A 24,154-nucleotide genomic window follows, 5' to 3' on the forward strand; every position below is an offset into this window, starting at 1 on the left:
TCCTCAAGCAAATATTAAATTAAGTTCCTAATGACTGATGTTATCAGTTTCTACTTGCAGAAAACACTAATCTGTTCCATGCTGCAGCTGAAGGAAGAATGGACACTGTATAGCTGTGTACACAAAATGGCTCCTTGAGTCCACAGAAACTCTTTATGAAAGTCTGAAGTGTTCTAGTTATATACTAAGTGGAGGGTAGTGGAGAGGACAACAAATGTGGTCATGTGCTAGAATGATTTCTTAAAAGTTGTATGACCAGATAAACCTTTATCCACTTCTTTTTAACTATGTGTTGATATGATGATGTGCCCTATTCTTCTAACCACTTCCACTCATACCATATATGCTGTGCAATATGATCATGGCATGGTCTAGACTGACTTTGTGAACCCCTTTCCCAGTAGTGTTTTGTTGCACTGACATACAGTTAGCAGCTAAATAGTAAACAAATTTTCTCTCCAAGTCTACAACCAGTTTCTCCAATATAAGTTTTAGTACAATCTTGTATTATCTTATCCATAGTGGCACTTCTTTCCAGGAGAAGTGGGGTCCTTACTCTGACAAGTATCAAAGGGTATAGTTTGTTACCTGATATTTGAATAGGATCTATGCTGAACATTTTTAGAATATTGATTTTGGTGTTACACTTTTAACTGAAAAGAGTGGACAGATTTATATTTTAAATTCTTAATATAACCTGCACAAACTGAATTGCAGTTATTTTCAAGAGAACAATAAAATGATAAAAGACTTTCTTTCGTTTGTTATGCTGGGGAGGGGAACAACTTTGAATTTGCATCCATATTGTAAGAGAATGTTCAGATTTGTTAATTAACTTGCAAGCATCCTATTGCACTTAACTTGGTTTAAGTATGCAAAGAGAAACAGCAAACACTTCTTTGCTATGTTAACACTAGAAGGAAAGCAGTGAACCACATTAGTTCACTGTATATCATGGCATAATAGAACAGACATTTACCCAATTATATTAAAGAAAGCAACAAAAGAGCAAACTTTTAGCATGTTTCATAATTATGAGAGCATCTATGGATACAGAGGATGTTCCTATTGACCAAAGATGTGCAAATGTTTCTATTCACAAAGTGTGAAGTGAGTAATTACATACCTGCAAGCTCGACTTCTCTGCCAGGGAATATAATGGATAAAATGGAAATCACCACATTGGTCATAAAGATCACCACTGGTGATCCTGTATGACCAATATGATTAGATACAATGAGGTAGTCACAAAGGAACAGGATGCAAAAAATAATTTTGACTTCATTCATCTATATTTCAGTAAAGTTTTTGATACTGTTCTATATGAAAAACTATGATACAAATTGTAGAAGAGACGTACTGAAGCAAGCTGTTGCTATGAATAAAAGAACAGACAGTTAATAACCAAAGAGCGATTATTAAAAGGTCACTACTCTTCGTGATTTAACATTAAGAGTGGGCTCTCTCAGGGGTTGGTGTTGGGCTCCTTGCTGTTTTTAATATTTGTTAATTGTACTGATGTAGGTATATCAAGTTAACAAAATTTGGTAATGATACAAAGGTGGGAAGGGCAATGGCAGTAATCAGGGTACAATACTTCAACAAGAGCTGGATAAATTAGGCAGATGGGCTGAAAAGTGGCAGTTGAGGTTTAACAACGATAAATGAAAGATACTAACATCTGGGTAGCAATAATCCCAGAATAACAACATTTAGATAGCACCAAACTCAAGTTAAAATTAAAAAGGCTTTGAGGCAGCTGTACAGTCTGACAGTTCTCTGGGCAGCGCAGACATGCTACACCTCATAGGTGTTTGTCAATAATATACAGGAATTTTTCTAGTAGGAACAAAGTGAGTATTCTATGGTAGGAAACATCTTAAATAGGTCATACAAGTTTGGACACCTTGTTTCAGGAACGATGTAGATCTGTTGAAAAGGGTGCAGGGAATAACAACAGGGTTAGTCAGGAAATTAGGCAATTGCAGGGAAACCTGATTGAGGTGTTTAAGGCCTTAAATGAGTTGAGTACACTAAATACTGATGACATTTACACTCATTCTCAGACAACATATAAAAGACATAAATAAATTTAAACTGGAAAAGGCAGTTGCAGGATAGATCTGCAGAAATTTGCTTTCAGCCATTTGGAATGAACTTACATATGGTGTTGTGGAAGTGGGTATTCTGAATAAATTCAAAGAAGGATTGGAAAATTATTAGATGGGAAGGGCATGTGATGTAAATTTTTTTTCTGCTTTTTTTTTTTTAAGGCTAATAATACTGTATAAGCTTACTTCCTTGTATCATTTGTTAATACAGTAGAACCCAGATAAGTTTTCCAAAGGACCAGAGGTTTAGAACTTCTTATGCAGGAAAACTTCTTAGAAGGGAAAATGACTAAGTATGAAATATTAACTACATAAATAAAAATGAAAAAGATACACATACATAAGTTAAAGATCATTTTTAAGTACTATTTCAGAATTTATAAATATTTTACTCTGCTTATGGGAAACATTTTTAAACTGAGGATTTCTAATTGCTTAACATTCTGCTCATTAAACTCCTTACCAAGTTGAAAGGATGAGCTCCTTTGGAGTTCCAACATACCTTAAAAGGTCACAATTACAATAATACAGAGAAACAATCCACTAAGTAATTCAGAACTGTTCAGAACCATCAGAACTTAACAGTAACTGCATTACTGTGCTTCATGTGGCCAACACTATCCAATTATGGATATCAATGAAATCAATTGCAATATGTCACTTCCATCATATCAAAATGTTTATACTAAAACGGTTTTAGGGCTAAAAGCCTCAGACTACAGAAAATTCAATAATTGAACAAGTTAGTGCCAAGCATTTTAGTTCGCAGTAAAACACTGAAGTAGGTGAAATGACGTTGTTTTTGTGATCTCTATTGTGAATGCCTTCACAACAAGTTGCCCTGATGTTGAATAAGCAATGCTTCGACACTGGATTCTCAAATAGGGGTGGTGGTATCTGCCAAGAATAAGTAACATTAAAATAAAAAAAATAAATTTTCAGTTTATACTCCGGGACGACCAAACGGTCAGAGGAGTTCACAAGATAGACAGAATACAAGAAACAGCATATATTCAGTAGTCATGGGCTTGAACCCCGGTCACTCAAGGCACGTGTACTTATGCACCCGCGCGCCTGACCACTAGGCTACGTTAGTCTTCTCCATTGGCGAAGCATTGCTTATTGGAGGTAGCACAATATCAGAGCAACTCGTTGTGAAGGCATTCACAATATGAGATACATGTATATCAAAAACAATGCCATTTCACTTACTTTGCTGATTTACTATGAATTAAAATGATACTTTGCACTAACTTGTTCGATTACCAAAATGTTTATATTGTTTAATATTTTTTCAATATTAAAAATAAAGAATTTATGTATTTAAAAACATCATTATAATAGTACTCTGCATATTCTTTATCACAAACGTTTTATGCGGGAAAACATTTTACCCGGGAAACTTCTTACGCAGGAAAATAATATATTACAATATATAGAGTTGAAATTAGGACTGAAGAAACCAAACCCAGTACAGGAGAAAACTTCTTATGTGGAATTTCTTATCTGGGTTCTACTGTACTTATATTAATTGATGCTGTCACTGTATACACTGTTGTTAAATATGTACTTTGCAAACAAAAAATTCTTCATTGCTAATGAATGGAAACTATTCAAATGTTCATCATAATTACAGAGTAATGCGAGGAAATCTCTATGATTGCAATTAATCTGTAGCAAGTTCACAATGAAACTGCTGTGGCTATAACAGAAGTTATCCAACTTATTGACTGTGCAAGGTGTTGGCAAAGAGGAGAGCTCAGAACTGAATAGTTCATTCAACCTTATTGAACACTGATATTGTACCGGGGGGGGGGGGGTCAAAAAGTTTGTACCCTGACCTAGATTAAACATCAGTAGGAAGATGTCATTTTTAATATAAGTTGTCTACATATTCAATAACTAATATGTGAAATTTCATTCCCATAGGTGATCGTACACCAGAAGTGGAGCCCAGAATCTGAGGAAGGATGCTACGGTTGACAAAGTGGAGTATCGAGCAGTGATCTAGTGCCTGCATTTGCAGGGCCAGAAAGCTCAGGAAATTGACGAAGAAATGAAAGTATATGGGAAGAATTGTTTATTCTATGACACTGTAAAAAAAGTGGAAAGGGGTCCAGTGCAGTCATACAAGTGTCTTTGATGAGCCAAGAGAAGGACAGCCATCAACATCCACAGACAGTGAGATGGTTGTAAAGGCTGAGTAGCTGGTGCTGAGTGACAGACGTGTGACAATTCATTTCATCGCAAATACAGTGGGAATTAGCTATGGGTCTGCCCACATCATTTACACAACCATCCACATGTCTAAGGTCTCCACACGATGGGTTCCAAGATTACTGATGCCTTTGCAGAAGCAATGTCGAATGAAATGTTCTCGTCAACTGTTGGATTTGTGTAATGCGGATGTTGAGAACTTTTTTAGGGTGAACCCACCCTATTCTCCTGACTTAGCACCATCAAACTTCTTGTTTCAAGAAATGAAGAAACCATTGCATGGATGCCACTTTGATTTGTCTCAGGAAGTCATCAATGAAGAGGAATCGTGGTTTCAGGCAAAAAGTGTGGATTCTATGAACAAGACTTTAAACAACTGATCCATAGATAGGAGAAATGTGTTACTATATATGGAGAGTACATAGAAAAGGATTAAAGTTCCTGTGAAGTTTCACCTTTCTGGGGCTATTATTTCTAGGTAAGGGTATGAACTTTTTGATACCCTCTCGTATTATCAACACCTTGCACACAATAAAAAAAAAAACGAGTAAAGCTGAATTCGGTGTTCAAACCTTCATAAGAATCACTTACAGTAGAGCAACAGTTATCCAGAATAATTGATGTTAGACCTCTTCCGGATAGCCAAATTTTCTGGATAATCAAACCAGAAAATTTTCCCGGTAAGATTAAATAAATTTAATCTTATCTTACGATTAAATTAAATAATTAAGATTAATTAAATTAAAAAAATATATAAATCAATCTCAGAAAACAGAAACATCCATTCAGGCATTTTTATGATTTTTATACAAAACAGCAAAATTAGAAAGATTTTTAAACGCTCTCGATTTTTTCGACTTACCAATAACGAGCAGGGAAAATCTGTATGTCCGTCCCAATAGCAATTGTAACTCGCTCTTTTCTCATCTTAAAACTTGATGCAGGCATTTCTCTTTTGGTGGCTAGGGTTTTTCTCGGTGATGCTTTCCATAATAAGACCATCTCATCAACATTATAAATGTTTTATTTTTTGTAACTTGCTTAACTGAAGCAAACTTACTTTTAAAGGACACTGCTGCTGATTCGTCTTCAGAAAGTTTCTCGCCTTGAATGTCTAATTCATGTATACCATGTCAAAGTTTAAAATTTTCAGCCAAGCTGTGCTTGCCATAAAATCTTCATTACCTCTTAATTTTCAATTAAAATCCAATGCTTTTTCACGCAACATTAGGCTATACACTGGTTCACCTAAACTATGCTTCTGAAGAAAGAAAAAATAATAAAAAAATAATAATAAAAAAAATAAAATATGAAGTGCACTCTCTAAAGTGGCATTTTCAGGTTTCAACATCATCTTTTTCCTGCTAGATCCTTCTTCACTATCCATAATCGATACAAATTCTATTATAGCATTGGAATTTTTCTTGATGTCATAAATTGTTGAAGTCTCCACATTAAACTCTTTGGAGAGATTTCCTAAATTTTCACCTTTTCTAATTCTAGAATTCTATTAATAATTTCTGTTTCTTATTGCAATGTTAAAACTACGCATTTTCTTTTTGTTCACATTTACCGTTAAAAATTGAGAAAAATAATAAATCGCACAGTTTTGGGCCGATATTATTCTTACCGAATCTGGAGCTAAACTAATCTGAAATTCACTCATGGTTTCTGAGAAAACACAGTAGTCTCAGTGATATTTTTCTAAAGCACACTTCTGAAGGTCACATAGAATTCTAGAGGTCACAACCAAAAAACAATAAAAACAATTTGTAGTTTTCGGGTTTATTGGGCTTTTTGTTTGTACAATCTGTTATAAATGGATAGTAAAATCGATCTTTCACTTATTATAATCAAAATTCAATTTGCAAACGTGATCACTATAACCGACGCTTACTGTACTACCACTAACTTAAAAAAAAGAAAAGAGATCAGCCTTTCAAATTATTCTGGATAACCGAAATTCTACTGTATTTTTATTTGTGTGGCAAAACTCTTGTTGAACAGCATATCCATTAGAATAAAATTTCAGTACAACAAAATGATTCATACATTTTGATACGTTCTGTTGTATAGTCAAGTCCCATCAAGGGACTTGACTATACAACAGAATTAATACTGAGAATGTTAAAGGGGGGGCTGGCAATGCAATTTTCCCCTAACCATTATATAATGCAATACACCAGAGACTTGTTAAGAAACATTCTCCTTATAGAAATTTTTCTGACAGTGCTTAAACAATTTGATACTGAAATAAGTTTTGAGGTGAAGTAGCCAGAATTCATTCATAGTCAGAATCACTGGCAAATACAAACGTAACATACTGCCAGTTTTCTAAATTGCAGAGGTTATTCTGGAAGAATTTACTTTACACTGGTGGTAAACAGTTGATTTTATCATTTAATATTGTCAAAAAATAAATTTAAGTGACAACTTTTAGTATACTGCCCTATATTATTATTATGCATTATTTTGCAAATTTCAAAGTTATATTTATGAAATAATACTTACTCCAATTGTTGCTGCCATCTTGTCTGTAATAATTTCAGATATATCTCTACCTAAAACTCCATAATATAATCCATAGAAAAGAGACATAAGGCCAGCATCCATCCATGGCTGTGGACGTGATCGGAACATGAGATTAACTCCCAATAACGTCATCATTATTATTATATATCCTATAACGCCTAATGCATAACTCAGCATATATACAAGGTAAAACCATTTGTATACCAACCTAAAAAACAGAATCTTCATGTTAAATTTAATGAAATCCATTAAGTTTAATATAACATCTGATACTGAAACAGATTTAGATAGAAATAAGACTTCTATTTTATATAGAAATGGAATCCTACAAAAATATTTATAGATGAAAAGGTACAAAGAAGAATGAGCAAAAATATTAGTAATCTCACAATCAGATAATGTAGAAAATATATAAAAATTTTCCATACTCCACCTAGTAGTGTCAGTAATTTATCTGAGGAATATTTATATACATATATTAACGAATTAAAACTTCAAAATTATAACTCTATAACATAATCCCTTTAATAAAAGAAGTCCATAATCATCTTATAAGCTGCTGCTTGTGCAGACATTAAAGAACCATTATGAAAGAAAAATAAATAGTCCTGCAATGGGTATATCATTAAATAATTCTGACAGAAAGCAAAAAATATACCTTGTATTTCAACTGTTCTGTGGTATATAATGCAGTTTTCAAGTACATTAGTTGCACTATATACTATTATGTATCTGTAAGTGAATCAATACTGTGCAAGGTGTAAAGACCATACTACACTTAAATTACAAAAAAGATTAACATTTTTTGTTTGAAAGTTGAGTAGATGAATGCAAAAAAAAATTATTAAACTTACCTAGGTGTCATACCTGCTATAGGCTTCTGTACAGCTTTACTCATAACTACGGATGTTAATAATGTGAAAATGACCCACGTGATAATAAAGCGTATCCAACCATGCCGAAGTGAAACAAGAAGAGGAATAAACCACATACCAACCATGGATACTCTCTGGGAGCATAAAAGAAAAAAAAAAAAGTTCAGTTAATTAATTTTAAAATAAAAATAAACAACTTTAAATCTGAATTCTTTGAAGATTAATCATTTTAAACAAGATTTGATTCTTAAATCATCTTAAACTTTCTTATAAAATTTTCTTTGGAAAAATTTAGATTTGGAAGTTGAAAATATATTTTCTAAGCCAGGCTAAAACTTGTCCGATGATTAATTCCTGAATGCAGTATTCAAAATACAACTTAGAAAGCTACTTATGCTGGGAACAGTTTTACCAATTAGTATTTTGTTGTATCATTGTAAAGGTTAGCAAGTCATTAATATGTTGGTACAGTTGGTACTGTTACTCAGTAACCCCAGAGTAACATACCAACTGTGCAGTACTACACTCAGGGTAGCAGAGAATGAAAAGAACTGGGGGTAATTGTGCAAGTCAGATATGAAGTTTTCTGATCAGTGCAGACAGGCTGCCAGAGCAGATCAATGATATACAGGAATTTTGTTGGCAGGGATTAGGAGATGATTATCCCCTTGTATGAGGAAATGATCAGGCCATACCTTGAGTACTGCATACAGTTCTGGAGGCTTCATTTTACGAAGGATGTAGATCTGCTGGAACAAGTACAGAGAAGGGGAACAAAGGGTTGCTCTTACCAAGAAAGTTCTGCAAATTGCAGCATCTGGAGACTAGGCACCTGCAAGGTAATCTGAATGAGGTGTATTATAAGGGCTTGAATGGTTTGAGAAAGCTCAATACCGATGGGATTCTTCTTCTTGCTCAGATTACACACCCGAGGCGGCATAAATTCAAATTGAGGAAAGGCAGTTAAAGAACAGATGTGCAGAAATTTGCCTTTAGCCAGCGGGTGATTGATTGATGGAACAAATTTCTGTTGGTCAATGTGGAAGTTGACAACTTAAATAAATTCAAGGAAGAACTGGAAAAACTTTTGGAGCGAGGGATAGGGTAGAAATGGTTGGGTTTTTTTTTTTTTTTTTTTTTTTGGGAGGCTGATGCTGTATAAGCTTGCATCATATGCCTCTACTAATGCTAATGTGCAGATATTCACCTATAATTTAAATGCCTATAATTACTGCTTTAACTTACTACAGAAGACTTTCTACTAATTTTTGGTAGACTGCTGGCAGAAATTGTGCTCCACTCCTTTAAAGCATTTTTATGAGCTCAGTTAATAATGAGTGCTTGTTTTGTTCATCTCAAATATGTTCAACTTGGGTAAAGGGTAAGGGCTCTCCAAAAGCTTCCAATGTGGTGGTCCACTCCTCTTGAAATGCATTCCCATTCCTTGCTTTGTGACATGGAGCGTTGTTGTACTGGAAGGTGTAAAGGGCCATTTCCAAACAATTGTACAACACAGAACAGTCCAGAACATTGATTTAGGATGCAGCTTCATGGTACCACATACTATGACCAGCAGACCTAGTGTAGTAGTGGTGAACCTTTTCTGGCACATGTACCAGAAAATAAGCTGAAACAAAAATATTATCACATGCCACAGGGAGGGGGGGGGAAGGATTGATTAAAATTAATAAATAGATTGTACTGACATTATAATAAAAAAAGATAAAAATACTTGAAAGTTGTTAATGAAAACTTTGTTGCTGCATAATTTTGTTCACAATTACTTACACTTTCACTACTAAATATGGCTGACTGACCACAATAACAAATGTCTACAAATAAAATATACTTTAAGCATTATAAAACTACTTATGAGTTGCTGCATGCCAGTATATTTTTCTATGCTTGTGGGTAGCGTATAATTGGTTTGTCATCACTGACCTAGTTCATACCACAAGAAATACTCCATACACCAGATGTCAACACCACCACCTTTGAACTGTGAAGTTGGAAAAAACACAGGTAGTAAACATTCTCCATACTGAAACATATCACATTACATGTCTTTCCCTCAGACTAGAAAAACGTGCAATGTGACACTACTCCAGGACTGATTTCACTGATCCATAGCCCAGGTGTACAATGCACCATATCAATTACTGGTATGCATTAATTTTTGTTATTAAAAGCTTGTGGGTTGCCACTCCTCCATGAAAATTCATGGCATGCAGCTCTCAGGTAAACGGCTACAGGTAAGAATCACACCAGATGTGGCTGCTTGCACCTCTAAGCTCCGATTCCTTTATTGATGGAAAGGCAAGTCATCAAGTTATATCAGCTCCTATTAGGCAGTATATTTTATGCTTACTCAGCTATTTCTTGGGCTCAGTATCAACCTCTGGACTTTCATTTCTTCAGCACGTTGCTGATTGTCAACTTGAGAATGTCTAATTTCTCAGCAATAGCATGCAGAGATATTCTTCTCACATAACATCCAACTGTCATTCCCTCTGAAATTGTTAGTTCTTTCTACTCATTGTTTGATGTATAATTTTGAAATGAATTTCAGGCTAACTACTGTTCATCTTTACAGGCCAAAATATTGTATATTTTACTGCCCCACACAACAGTGTACTTGTATAACTAGAAATGGTAGGCAACTTGTGCCCTCAAAACAGATTAAATCTTCAAATGCTCCTCACCCCTTTGTATTAATATTAGCCATATGGTGCAAGGAAGCCTGAGGCTTATGCTGCATCAGCCAAAAAAATAAATAAAAATTCTCGCATTACCCTGAGAGAGAGAGAGAGAGAGTCAGAAGTAGAAGGGAATCACCAAGAAAGAGAAGAATGATGATATCCAGCTCATACTCACCAGATGTGAGCCCCTGGGGTACAATTTGCTTAAAATTAGTTCTTAAGAATATTTTTGTTTGTATATGTGCCACACTTACATTCATCATAAAATCCATATATTCTGTCAATACTAGCACATTTGTGATTTCTTCTTAAGAGGAAGAAATTTTCTGGATACTTTACCTTGTAAGCAAGAAGTAGGCAAATTGTCTCCAAGGACTGTTTCCCTCTATCCACATAATCGCCAAGGAATAAATAATTACTTATATTAGTTCGATCCTGAAATGCAGTGAAAACAAAAGAATTTCAGTTTCAGTTGTGTACTGGCAATCTGTGATGATGTCAAAGTGATTAGAACAGGAACAGGGCTCCAGCAAAAATGATGTTATGGGGCCATAAAGTTTGTGCTGTGGACTGACAAATACACCTTTGATTCTGGCATCACTAACTTGTGGAAACTTTTGTTTTAAATATTGAAAACCATATCCAATCCTATCCATCCGTTAGTAAAAATATATTTGTTTGATCAACTAGTGGCTGATAGATAACACTTTTCTTTCCAGGTACAAGATTCATGCAAGAGAGCAAAATCTTTGTTTTATAATGAACAGTTTTGGCTCAACTGTCTCACTCGCACAAAAAGGAACAACATTTTTGTGTAGCCAGATTGTAGACCTAAAATTATCCCAAATAATTTTACCTCCACTTATGTGCCACTTGTATTTATCATATTGTACTTTTCTTAAGAGAAGTTCCATGTTCTCACAGGATTCTTTCATGTGGACAGCATGACTGATTGGCATAGCTGGAAGTATGTTTCCATTGTGGTGTAGCACTACTTCTAGCTTAATTTCAGTGAGTCTATGAAAGACTCCATTCTTCTGGTTATGTTCTCTTCCAAAGACATGAAGCAATCTATCAGTGTCATTACAATAGATATTGTAAAAAAAAATCTTCCATAGCAAAATATGGAAAGAGCTCTTTTTTGTCATTTATGAAATATAAATGAGGCTTGTTTGGGTCTAGGCATCCATATTCTGATTCAGAGCTCATATGGACTTTTTTCCAATGGGGTCATCTGTGTTTTCCTCTTTTTTTTTTTGGGATGTACTTATTGCGGTTTTTATTTTTGTTTTTTTATCTGCTCTAATACTCTGATTTTGAAAATATGTATGTGGTCATCGTCTATCTGCATGCCCTTGTTTCGGTTCATATCGTTTGTCATGCCAATAACAAAAGATTCTTTGTATAGTCTGTGTTTCCTGTACCTTTCAGTGAATAGGACTGAGCTGTTCTTGAAATCCCATTGGTGGTCATCGCAACAGGCATGGAAAGCTCAATCTGATTTTGTTATTTGACTGTGGGCTATGTTGTATTTATGTTCTTTAACCATAATAAGTATATCCCAAAAAAGAACCCCCTAATCCCTTCTAAAATAATCTTGAATCACCCACACAATTAAAATGCTCAACAAAAGTTAGATCTAAAAACAGATATCTAATCCTACAACAACCTAATCCTCATCCTTGTTCAACACACCCTCACCCTCGGCAACAAACTAACCTAAGATTGGCCCTAGAAGACTTTAACCGGAGTTTTAATTCTAAACTTTCTTAGTTTGAGATACAGTACAAAGCATATATATATATAATGGATTGTAAACCACTATCTTAGTATGTGAGACTGATGGCATCGTAATGCCAGCATTACAGGAGTGTAAGTATTCATAGTTATTTGTTTTCTTAATGTTAATGTAATTAATTTTTAATTTAAATTCATCTTATTAACTAAATTAACAACTAATTTAAAATTAATTTAAAATTACTTAAAACTGTTAAAGCTTAATCTTTACTTGATGTTTGCTAATAACTGTTTGTTAATCAAATTAATGTGTAATCAAATTAAATAGGTAATGTATAATTAAAAATTAGCAACTTTATGTAAATCAAATCACCATAATTTACCAGTTCTGATGTCTTGACAGTCACTGAAGGAGTTGTATAGGAAGTACCATGAAATGTCTGAGAATAATCTGCCTTTAAGAAATTAAATTTCTTAAAGGCAGATTACACTCCATGCAGGTTTAAGTGCTTGATTATTTCACCAAATTTCAGAAGCTGAGGGTAACTGATAATTATAAATTGTGGAGTGCTTGGTAAGACTTGTTTGTGAGAGAGAGAGAGATATCATAATATTAAAAATCTGTTTTAGTTCTGAACAGAGGAAAGCACAACTGAATTACATTTAAAAAAAAAACTAAAAATATTTTCCAGTCACAGTAAAATGTTTATTTATACTAGACACGTGTCTGCTGATCATGTGTGTGCACACACACATAATAAAATCTCAAACTCAAAATCTCGTTGAAAATTTTTTACTAAAAGAAATTCCCATAGCTGTGATTTCAACCATCGAGACTGGCTTCCTAATCATTCTTGCTAAGTGATGATTACAAATTGATGTTAAAAATAAATATTCATGAACAAAATTTATATTTTATTATAATTTTAAAAATATAACTATTTTCTTTACCTGGTAAGATTTAAAGTGCCGTTTTTTCCATTCTACTAGAAGTATCTGAGCAACAATAACTGCAGTTATCAGGATAAGAATCATCCAAGCATGCATAGCTTCATGCCCACGATGCTTTTCATGTAACTGCTGATGAACATACCTTATAGGATTTAAAATACAAATTAGAATAATACTCTATAACACAAGTATATAAATATGTTGTTTAAACAATAACAAGAAGTGTGCCCTAAGGAAAATATCATTTTGTAAAAACAAATCTTAAGTTTATTATGAAAACAGAAATTCAAAAATACAATATGTCAATAAGTCAATAAATCATACAAGTCAAGTTAAATACTATTTTAAAATCATACAGGTCGGGTTAAATACTATTTTAGAATACACCTAACATGAACAGACATTTCAAGCATTCAGTTAAACTGTAAAGAATCAATCAGTGCCAAATCAGCACAAGAAATCAACCCTTCAGCATTTTTATAGTTTGTGAATTTGAATCAATGCAACTAAGGCTATAAGGTGTGAGTAAATCATATCTGTAAAACTGTATGTATTCTTTGGTTGGTGTGTCCAGGTGAATCAAGAGCAAACATGAGCTTCAGGAAAAACAACCACATTGGGCCAACCTTTCCTCCCTAATCATTCTTTTCTATTACTGATGTCAGTGGCCATACTCCAACCCCAATGCCTTGTGTTGGCTGCTTTGTTGGATGTAGCGCTTACCTAAGACCCACAAAGCACAGAAACAGTGATAGAAACTTGCTATGACAGCTATAAGGGTAGGGGAAAATTTGTCTTTTTGGAAGTGTTTCTTCTGTCATACTTGTATTTGAAATAACTTGAGACTGGTCCTAGTGGGGCAGTTTGGATTCATTTTAAAGCTCATTTCATGTGCTTTTAAATGAATTATAACATTATGTTACCATAAAAAATTTAATTTATTAAAAAATTTTAATATAAAAATAATAAAACAGTTTATTTAGCTTTCCAGCAAATTTCAGCAGTTAGATCAATTACAATGAAAAGAATTCTTGTGTTAAAGCTCCTTGAAATTGTTCTAGTAAATGAAATAGCCAACCAATCTATTTACAAGTGGAATATATTAGTTTATATTTTATACAGGGTGGTCCATAAGTAAAGAACCATGTTTGATTGTAAATAACAATATTATTTTAATTATATATTTTAATTAATGCTAGCATAATAGAAAGGACATGAATTACCTTAAAAAAATTTTTTTTTTTACGACACTTTTTATATTGTAGCCATTTTAGTCTTTACAAAAACTTTATTCAAAATTTTAGGCACAATTCCTCAAAAACATTCCCAAATTCTCTTAAATATTGAGTGCTGAAGCTCCGGCTGAGACCTGTGCATATTGCAAAATATTTTATCCTTTAAGAATCTCCACAAAAAGTAATCAGTGTTACACTAGGGGAGCATATAACAGAACTGTGGTAATTCAACGGAACCTTGCCATCTGATCCATTGATGTGGAAACTTTTAACCTAAAAATTTGCAGACAACTTTTGCATAGTAAGCTGCATAAAAAAAAAAGTCATTGCTGAAAACTAACTTTAGACTGCATTAATGTCTTTTAGCAGTCTCAGATAGCCTTCTCCCTTCATTTTTTTTTTTTTTTTTTTGAGGAAACAAAGGTCTGAGAACTGCCCATATTCCAGCCTAGAATGTCACATTAGAAATTTAAATGCCTTTAAATCATTATTAGAGAATAAATAGGGATTGTCAAAACAGTAATAAGCACAATAAGACAGTGATAGTGATTAATAATACACTTAATTTAAATGTAGCTTCATCAGTCCATAAAACATCATCAATCACTGAAATTCCAAATCTTCTATCTGGGCTGTCCTCATTCCAACTTTGTATGAATGTGGGATAATGCTAAACATTGCATTTAAGTTCCTTATGATTCTATTTAAACTTATTTTAGACATTTTAAGTTCTAAACTTCACTTTCTCTGAGATAGTGAAGTCTACCCTCTCTTAGAAGTTCTGATTGACAGATGTCTTTGAGATACAAGGTACCAGATTTTGGTAGATAGTGCATTGTTCCCACTCTATCAAACTTTTTCAAAATTTGCTTTATGATCTTTCTTGTGGGTAGCTTATGTCAAAAATCTTCTTGAACTGGCATGCAACTTAGGCAGCATTTTCATATTTTGCAAGCCATCTCAATTACAATTTCAATATTCTACTTCATTAGGGTTTAATGGTACTTTTCCCATGTTCAAATTATCCTGAAACAATAAAAAAAAATTAATAAATTAACTGAAAAATGTAAAATAGCAACACCATTGGATGGCAAAACAGGAAATAAAATTTAACATATATCTATCTATACATTAAAAAGTTTTCCTCCTAGTGATATTTATTCCAGCCAATGGGAGAAGAGGGTGGGGTAATTACATAAGTTATTCAAGAGAATGGGAGAAGAGGGTGTGGCAATTACATCACTACAAATGCATAGGTAAATAATTACATAGGTCATTTCGTGATTAGATTTCGATCAGTACGTTATAATGTTAATATATCAGTTATTATTATACAAATAATAACAAAACTATACAAATATTTACAAAAAACTAAAATATTTAAAAAATACTAAAATATTTAAAAAATACTAAACTATTTTCAATCATACGTCTACTATATCGGGATAATGGGTCCCTTCATTAGCTGACATTAATATACAAAAAGTGCTACAATGAACATCAAATGATGCCAGGTGTGGTCAACCTGGTGCACATGCTTCACTGTCTAATACACCACTACGCTTGGCATTATTTGATGTTCCATTGTAATGTTTTTTGTATATTAATGTGAGCTGACGAAGGGACCCATCGTACCGATATAGTTTTTATATTTGTAAATAGTTTAGTATTTCGTAAATATTTTACATATTTGTATAATTTGTAAATATTTTAGTCCTACTCTTTCGGTTGCAACAATAGTCCTCATGCATTATGGAACCTGAAGCAAAAGGTCTTTTCCTAAGTGACCTATGCAAACACAGGTAAATAATTACATAGTGATATTTATTCAACCTTGAGAATGCTGTGTGGTGAGATAGCCAATGGGAGAAGAGAGATGTGGATCACATGGTACAAATGGGCAGGGCAATTACATCACTACAAATGCACAGGTAAATAATTACATAGGTCATTTTCTGATTAGATATCAATCATTGCATTTTGACAGATGTGTCTTTTATGTAGAAAAGATTTGACTTACTCCGTTATACCTCTACATTTTACGTAGTAAAGCATGCGCGGAGGTTGGCAAGCAAAGCGAGCAGGTGGTGAAGCCCCCTAGTAAACATTAGAGTTCTTAAACTAATGTACAATTTAACAAAATCATTGAAATGGTCTTCAAAATCAAATTTCTCTCCAATTTACAAATTCATCCTTGGAATGGTCAGTAGACTGGAGCAAAGAATGAGATCCCACATGGAGTACTGTCTTTTGTTTTTTTTATATATATTTGTTAATGATATTGCTGAAGGTGTTATAAATAATATGATATTAAATCTGCTGAGGATACAAAGGTTGGGAGGGCAGTTAGTAATAGTAAAACAAGTTATTCTGCTTCAACAAATCCTAGATAAAACTGTTCAGTTAATCGGAAAAATAGCAGTTAACTAGTACTGAACTTTAACAGTTCAATACCAGTATATGTAGTTAACAGACAGCAACCTGTTACCTAAAGAGCATTTAGGTAACACTAATCCTAGACTGTCTTATTTCTTGGACAGCAAGGTAATTAATACTAATAAAAATGACTTAGAAACAGTTGTACAATCAAGCATAATCCTCAACAGTGCAGACAGGCTATCAAGACAATATGTAGCATTTTATCATGTAGAAATTTTGCTACTAGCGACAGAAGGTCACTTTTATCGTTATAGGCTATTAACTGATGGAATAACTTTATACCTAGAAAGTTTGTATAAATTTAAGAAAGTTGGATTGATACCTAGTTGGAATCAGATTTTTTTTTAACCTGCCACTGATACTAGCAAGTTCTTATACAAGTGTTTTTCTTTAAGTTGTAAAGGGAAGGGACAATCATATCTGCACAGTTGACAGATTAACTGTTTATTATACAGCAGGAGTGGCCAACAAGCCGATAGCAGCTTTAATTTTGGTCGATCACGATGAATTTTAAATATATATAAAAAATTGATTAGTCAAAATCTAAATGTTATTATTATTATGCCCCACTGCATAAGCTTATTACAAATCCGCTGAACCACGCGACTACTCTTGTCGTCATGCAGCCGCTAGGCTTGTCTAGTGAAAATTCATGCAGTTACATTGTGGAGAGCATAGTGTATGTGTTGAATTCTTATTTAGCTTACTTAATATTAATAACTGGACAGTACACTTATACGTTAATTTAATACACTTTGATTTAAAATGAATACTATGAAAAAGAGTAAAACTTATCATTTTCATTAAATGGCAACTAGAATTTTTTTGTAATGTTGCTGTTTGATTTGCAATGCATCTGTGGCTATACCCAAAAAAGGAAATTTAGAAAGGCACTTCAATGCACTCCATGGTAAATACCAATCGGATTTTCCGACTAATAGTGACCTTAGAAAAAATAAATTAAAAGAATTTAAATCCAGATTATTCGGCACAACAAAATTTCTTCGTTTACAACCTAAAGCAGCAACTGCAGCATCATTTGAAGTGAGCAGTCTTGCAAAAAAATGCAAATCATTTTCTGATGGTCAATTCATCAAAGACATTTTTAGAAATAACAGATTCTCTTTTTGAAAATTTCAAGAACAAAAATGAAATTAAAAGTGCTCTTCAAGATCTGCAATTATCTTGAAATGCTGTAATGCAACGCATCAAAAAAATGAGTAAAAATGTGAGGGAACAATTGCATGCTCGTATTGCTAATTGTGTCTCCTTTTCTTTACAACTGGATGAATCTACAGCTGTCAGTGATACAGCTCAATTGCTCGTTTTTATTCGTATGGTGTTTGATGATTCTGCTACTAGAGAAGAACTGCTGGGTATGGTTTCATTAAAAGAAAGAACTGGAGGTCGTGATATATTTAACGCATTCAAAAATTTTATTGAACTTAAATTATGACTATTTAAGCTCATATATCAACAGATGAAGCTAAAGCAATGGCAGGGGGCATCTTAACGGATTCATCGCACTGTACCAAATGAATTCCCAGATTTTTTGAGTTACCACTGTATCATCTACCATCAAGTGTTAGCCAGCAAAAGATTACATACTAAAAGTGTTATGGACATAGCTTAAAATATCGTGAATTCCATCAGAGGACACAATCTCTTTAACGGAGACTTTTCAAAATGCAACTCAATGAAAATGAACCAAATCTGATATTACACACAGATGTGAGGTGGCTGAGTCGGAGCAAGTTTCTACAGAGATTTCGAAATTCGCTGAATGAAATTTAAAAATTTGTTGATCAAAGGGGGAGATGATTATCAGCAACTACAAGATACGGAGTGGTTGTGTGATCTGGTTTTTTTGGCAGATTTCGCCAATAAATTAAGTGGTCTGAATTTGGAATTACAAGGAAAAAAATAAAAATGTGGGTGACATGATTAGTAGTAATTCGGCATATAAATATCAATTTTCGCAATGGCTAAAGTTCTCAAAGAAAAAAAAAATTCTATCATTTTGCAAATATCAAGATCATTTGCAAAAATATCCTGCTTTTGAACTTAATACTGAGAAATATGTTTCTGAAATTGAGAAAGTTGTTGATGATTTTAAAAAACAGATTCAGTAATTTTAAAATAATTGAAGACATTGTTCAATATATTTCTTATCCATTTAATGTCGACTTAGATATGAAACAATTTGCAGAAAAATCTGTGAGATTTTTCACATGCAGAAAATATTACTTGAAAATGAAATTATTACATTGCAAAACGATAACTTCTTAAAAGGCAGATCATTGGAAAAAGACTTTTGGAAATGTTTGTAAAAAAATTAATTGAACGTTTAAATTCCTGTTTTGGTTCCACATCTCTGTGTGAATCGGCCTTTTCGTATTGGAAACAAACAAAAACGAAGAATCGCTCTACTCTTACGCACTTGCATACAGAAGATTCTTATCACAGTACATTCTCAATTTTGAAAACTTGGCAGATGAATTTGAAGACACAAACTTCACATAAATTAAAAATTTAAATACGTATGAATTTAAAATAAGAATTCTGAATTGTATTTAATTTTAAAATTTATAAACAACATTTTTCAGTATGTTGATTAACTTTTTTAATCATGTGCAATGAAATTCTTGAAATGGTAGATCGTGGCACAATTTGAAGAAAAAAAAGTAGATCGCGTAACAAATTAAGTTGCCCACCCCTGTTATACAGTCAGTCCTTGTATAGCACAATAGTTGTGTTCCTAGAAACCCTCGTGCAATGCAAAATTGTGCAATATAAACAACAGGCCCTATGGGAAAAATAGGGTTAGTTGCCGACCACTCAAGATCAAACACACATTTGTAACCAAAACATTACCAAACACAATAAATATTTATTACATAATAGTCGTAATAAAATATTGCTAATGCTTTTGCTTCTATCGTAAGCAACTTGTTCTTCATTTGATTTTCTAACCAAACAGATGACAGCTGTTTCATTTCTTCCAATTCTTTGTGTCTTGATCTAATGGATTTTATTGCATTGAGTTGTTCCTGCTATGAGTTGCTTTTATTTTCTCTGCATTCTTTCTAATTCTTGGCATTGCCTCAATTTAGGCCTGTAACATGTGCAATATCACATGTTCTTTCATTTTGCTCAAAGCATTTCAGAATTTCATATTTTTTTTCTCTATGGACAGAGGCAGACTGGCCATAAGACTTACCGGCGAAACCGAGGTGGGCCAAAGGCCAGTGTGATTTTGGCCATAAACACTAGTATGAGGCCGCTACAATTCCCCAGTAAGAATTTGACCCAGTCCACCTCTGTCTATCCATATTGCTTTTCTTTTTCTCTCTGAATCTGTAGTGGATTCACCAGGATGCTTCCTTTTCACACCTTTTAAGTATTTTACTCATTTTTAGGGAATAAAGCACAATTACAAAATGAGGAGGCACGCTTCATACACATAAACAAAGATGCGCGAGTGTAGCAACTGAATAAGCAACACTGTAAAGGCAGAGACACATCATTGACGCCTCACTAGCTCACATTTTACTAAAGCACATTCATTTTACTAAAACCATAAAACAATAAAAACAATTTCCAGTTGCATTTTTGCTAGTGGAATCTATTATAAACTGGTATAGTAAACTTGAAAATGCATTTGCAATAATACCGATAGCTGGAATTGTCAGGTTTTTACGTTATTATGGTGAAATGTGTTTCCCCCTTCACTAATTTAAAAAACAAAAATACATTTTCAAAATCTTCTCTTCATACCTATTGTGTTGCATTCAGTTGGGGCGATTCCACATTGGACTGCCATTTCTTGTAAACAAAGGCGAATTGTGCATAAGCGAATTCGGATTGCGTTATATACAATATCGTTCCCCTATTTATAAATTGTGTGTGATCGAATTAGTGTAGTGTAAACACGTGTTATACAAGGACTGACTGTACAGTATATCCTTGATATCACTGTTAACTAATTCCTTAAAAGTGTGTAAGATAAGGAGAAACAGACTTGCATGTTATAATAATAACTGGTTCCAGGTCAGTCATATATTTGAGCAATAAACTAGTGTTCTGGATAAATAAACACCACTTAAACTATTTTAGTGATAACTTTATTGATTTAAATATACATATCATTTTACTCCTTGAAGGATGAATCACTCTCAATCTATATGCAAATTCCTGGAGGCATCTCTTTTCTACTTACAAAAGGAACCTTGAGATGAGTGAATCCCAGCAAACTTCCTCTCATTTAGCACTTCCTTTTAGCAATGAAGATTATCTAGTGATCTTTGTTGTTATACACAAACTCTCTGTCCAAGGACAGAGTCCACAGGTTTGTTCCAACAATCGACTACCTTCTGGCTGAAGGCAAACTTCTATGAACCTATCCTACAACCATCCTTCTCAATTCGAATTTATGCTTCCTCACATGTATAACTGGAGAAAGAAGAAAGATGCCATAAGCATTTAGCTTACCCAAACCATTCAAAATCTTAATATATTCCTTTCATAAAGGTGACTACAGTGGTCTCAGACAGTTTTTAAATTCTATACAGTGGGACCAACTGTTGTTGTGGTGGTGTTTTCTGGTGCAAGGGCAACTTAGGCCATATTGCACCTCCCAAATCAATTGAATTTACATATAAGAACTGCTTGTACAGCAGTTAGAAATAGTCATACATTTGAATTTGCTTTAAAGAGAAAAAGAATTCTGAGAGATTTGCTTCTTTACCTATGATGCTATTGAGAGACAGAGGTTGTTGCAGATCTGAAATGAAACTAAAAGCCATTCGTTGGGCGTTGTTAAACAAGCTACATTCAAGGAGTATATGTTTTACTGTAAGTGGTTGCGAGCAGTGCGCCCACTGAGGAAGATCATTTCATGTTAGCAGATATAGATGTGTGAGGTGAGTGTGACCTATTCGGATTCTGGCTAAGATTACTTCTTTTCTATTTTTACGAAGGCTAGAAGTCCATGATTGTAGTTCGGGTTTTATTTGAAATAGCTTGTTATTTGTTTGCATTTTCCACAGAATGTTCCATGCATGACCACTGTCCACTGTTCCATGCATGTTCTCCATATATTGTGTCTATAATCACGATATGGGACCAGATCATTTGTGGAGGCTACATTGAAAGGATGCTTTGCAGCATCATCTGTACATTCATTTCCTGGAATACCACTGTGGCCAGGGATCCAAGAAAAGATAAGTTTGTTGATGCTTATGAAGCTGCATCAGCTTATGTCTTATGAGTTTTAATAAAGGACTGTTAGGGAGGAAGTGCCTTTCAAAGCTAAAATAGCACTTTGTGAATCAGTATATATTATACTTTAATTTATTGACAGCAGTGAGATGTTTTTCAGAGCGAGCTTAATGGCATGAAGCTCAGTGGTATAACTGCTACATTCGGCTGGAAGTGAAAACGAGACAGTTGGGTTAGGAAAGATAGCAGCTGCACCCACTTGATTGTCAGGCTTTGAACCATCAGTATAGATCTTGGTGAATTGGGGGTACTTTTGTGTATGAGCATAATGTAGTTGTTGGAAGTTAATCTTTGCTATGGAACCTTTACCCCATTGCTCAAAGTATTCATCAGAAGAAAGTGTGAAGGTAGTCCACGGGGGATCTGGATCTTTTGATTCTCTGAGGATATTATCAAACTGGATGTTCCAGCTTTCTATGAGAATCTGCAGTATGATACCAGCAGGCTGAATTGTTCTGGGTTTATTTGCATAGTGGATTTTCCACTGAGGATCATGCAGGAGTGACCAAGCATGATGAGTAGGCAGGCTTTTAATTTTAGCTGAGTAATTCATCAGCAACATTTTTCTTCTGATGCCACAACAAAGATTTTGAACTGGTGATGTTCTGTATGCACCTAGGGCTATCCTAAGAGAGGAATGTTGGATGAATGCAAGATAGGCTAAGGTGCACTCCCTAGCCAAGTCATAAACAGGTGCTCTGTAGTCTAGCCGAGATCTAATTAGGGACTTATATAAGTGGAGCAGTGTATAATGACCTGCACCCTAAGATGTACTGAAGATGTTGTTGGAGTGGGGTTTAATGGCGCAAGGGCTACTATGGCCAAATTGCACCTGTTATTTTGGTCTAGAAGTGATTGTATACGTTATAGGAAATAGGTCTAAAAGTGACTGTAGACGTTAATCGTTTTCAGGTAAGTAAAAAGTTCTGAGAAATTGCTACCATCTCCAAGTATTTGGGACAGTTGTAGATGTTTTGTAAATTTAGCTGTGGTTTGAAACATGCAATTCTAACTGAACGATAATGTGCACACTCAATTAGAATGTGCTTAATGGTAAGTAGGCAGTTACAGTGTAAGCAAAGTGGACGATCTTCTCCAGCAGTAAAAAGAGGTGCGTTAGATGCGTATGGCCAATTCTTGCTCTTGCAAGCATGACCCCTTCGTGCCCGTTTAGTCTGAAACTGGATCTCCACAAATGTGGATTCTGTTTTATCTCAAGAAGTTTGTTTCCTGTCTGGGTATGCCACATTTCAGACCACATCTTAGTACATATCCGTTGTATGATTGGTTTGAAATCAGAGTAAGGAACTGAAACGAAGTCAAAACAAGCAGGGCGCTTTGCAGCTTCATCTGCACGATCATTTCCTGGAATTCTGCCGTGGCTGAGTATCCAGAGAAATTTTACAGTCAGCTTCTTTTCGTCAAGGTTACATAACAGTGATCTGATTTGTGTGAGAAGTGGATGGGAATGTAGTAGTTTATTTTGTAAGGCACTCACTGCACTTAAAGAGTCTGTATATATTATGACCTGGGTATTTAATAGGTCATTAAGGAGATTCAAAGCCATTTTTATTGCATACAGTTCAGCTGTAAAAACACTACATTCAATTGGTAACTGGACAGAGACAGTGGATGTAAGAAGGACCACTGCAACTCTTACGGACATGTCAGTTTTTGAGCCGTCTGTATATACATGAAGACTGAGTATTGGCCAATGCATGAGCATCATGTAACTGTCTAAGATTTTGATTCGATAGGGAGTATTTTTTCCACTGAAGAAAGGAGTTATCACATAGAGGTATATATATTGCCCATGGTGCTTGTACTGCGTCTGCAGCATGAGATATATTTCCAAAATAGATGTTCCAGCATTGCATTAGCTCCTAGCCAAATGCCAGCAGGTTTGTTTTCATTGGGTTTATTTTTATAGAAGTTTGCCCACTGAGGTTCAAAGAGATATGTCCAGATGGGGTGATAAGGGATGCTACGTAATTTGGCTGCAAAGCTGAGAAGCAATACTTTTCTCCTAAGATGTAGTGGAGGTTCACTGGCATCTATATACAGACTTTGCACAAGGG

The 24,154-nt window shown here is 34.2% G+C and overlaps 1 protein-coding gene across 1 annotated transcript in view; it reads right to left on the reverse strand.

Annotated features, from left to right (window-relative positions):
* LOC150082101 (E3 ubiquitin ligase Rnf121) overlaps window positions 1-24,154 on the reverse strand; it is a 100,056-nt gene that overhangs the window by 26,168 nt on the left and 49,734 nt on the right. The window contains exons 3-5 of the mRNA XM_090379972.1: window positions 13,123-13,264; window positions 7,715-7,869; window positions 6,840-7,068 (exon numbers count right to left, since the gene is read on the reverse strand). Of these exons, the coding sequence (XP_090236098.1) occupies window positions 6,840-7,068; window positions 7,715-7,869; window positions 13,123-13,264 (526 nt within the window). The remainder of the gene's footprint in view (window positions 1-6,839; window positions 7,069-7,714; window positions 7,870-13,122; window positions 13,265-24,154) is intronic.

This window comes from Mastigoproctus giganteus, chromosome 8 (genome assembly GCF_048544385.1).
Source record: "Mastigoproctus giganteus isolate SK-2022 chromosome 8, ASM4854438v1, whole genome shotgun sequence".
Taxonomy (NCBI): domain Eukaryota; kingdom Metazoa; phylum Arthropoda; class Arachnida; order Uropygi; family Thelyphonidae; genus Mastigoproctus; species Mastigoproctus giganteus.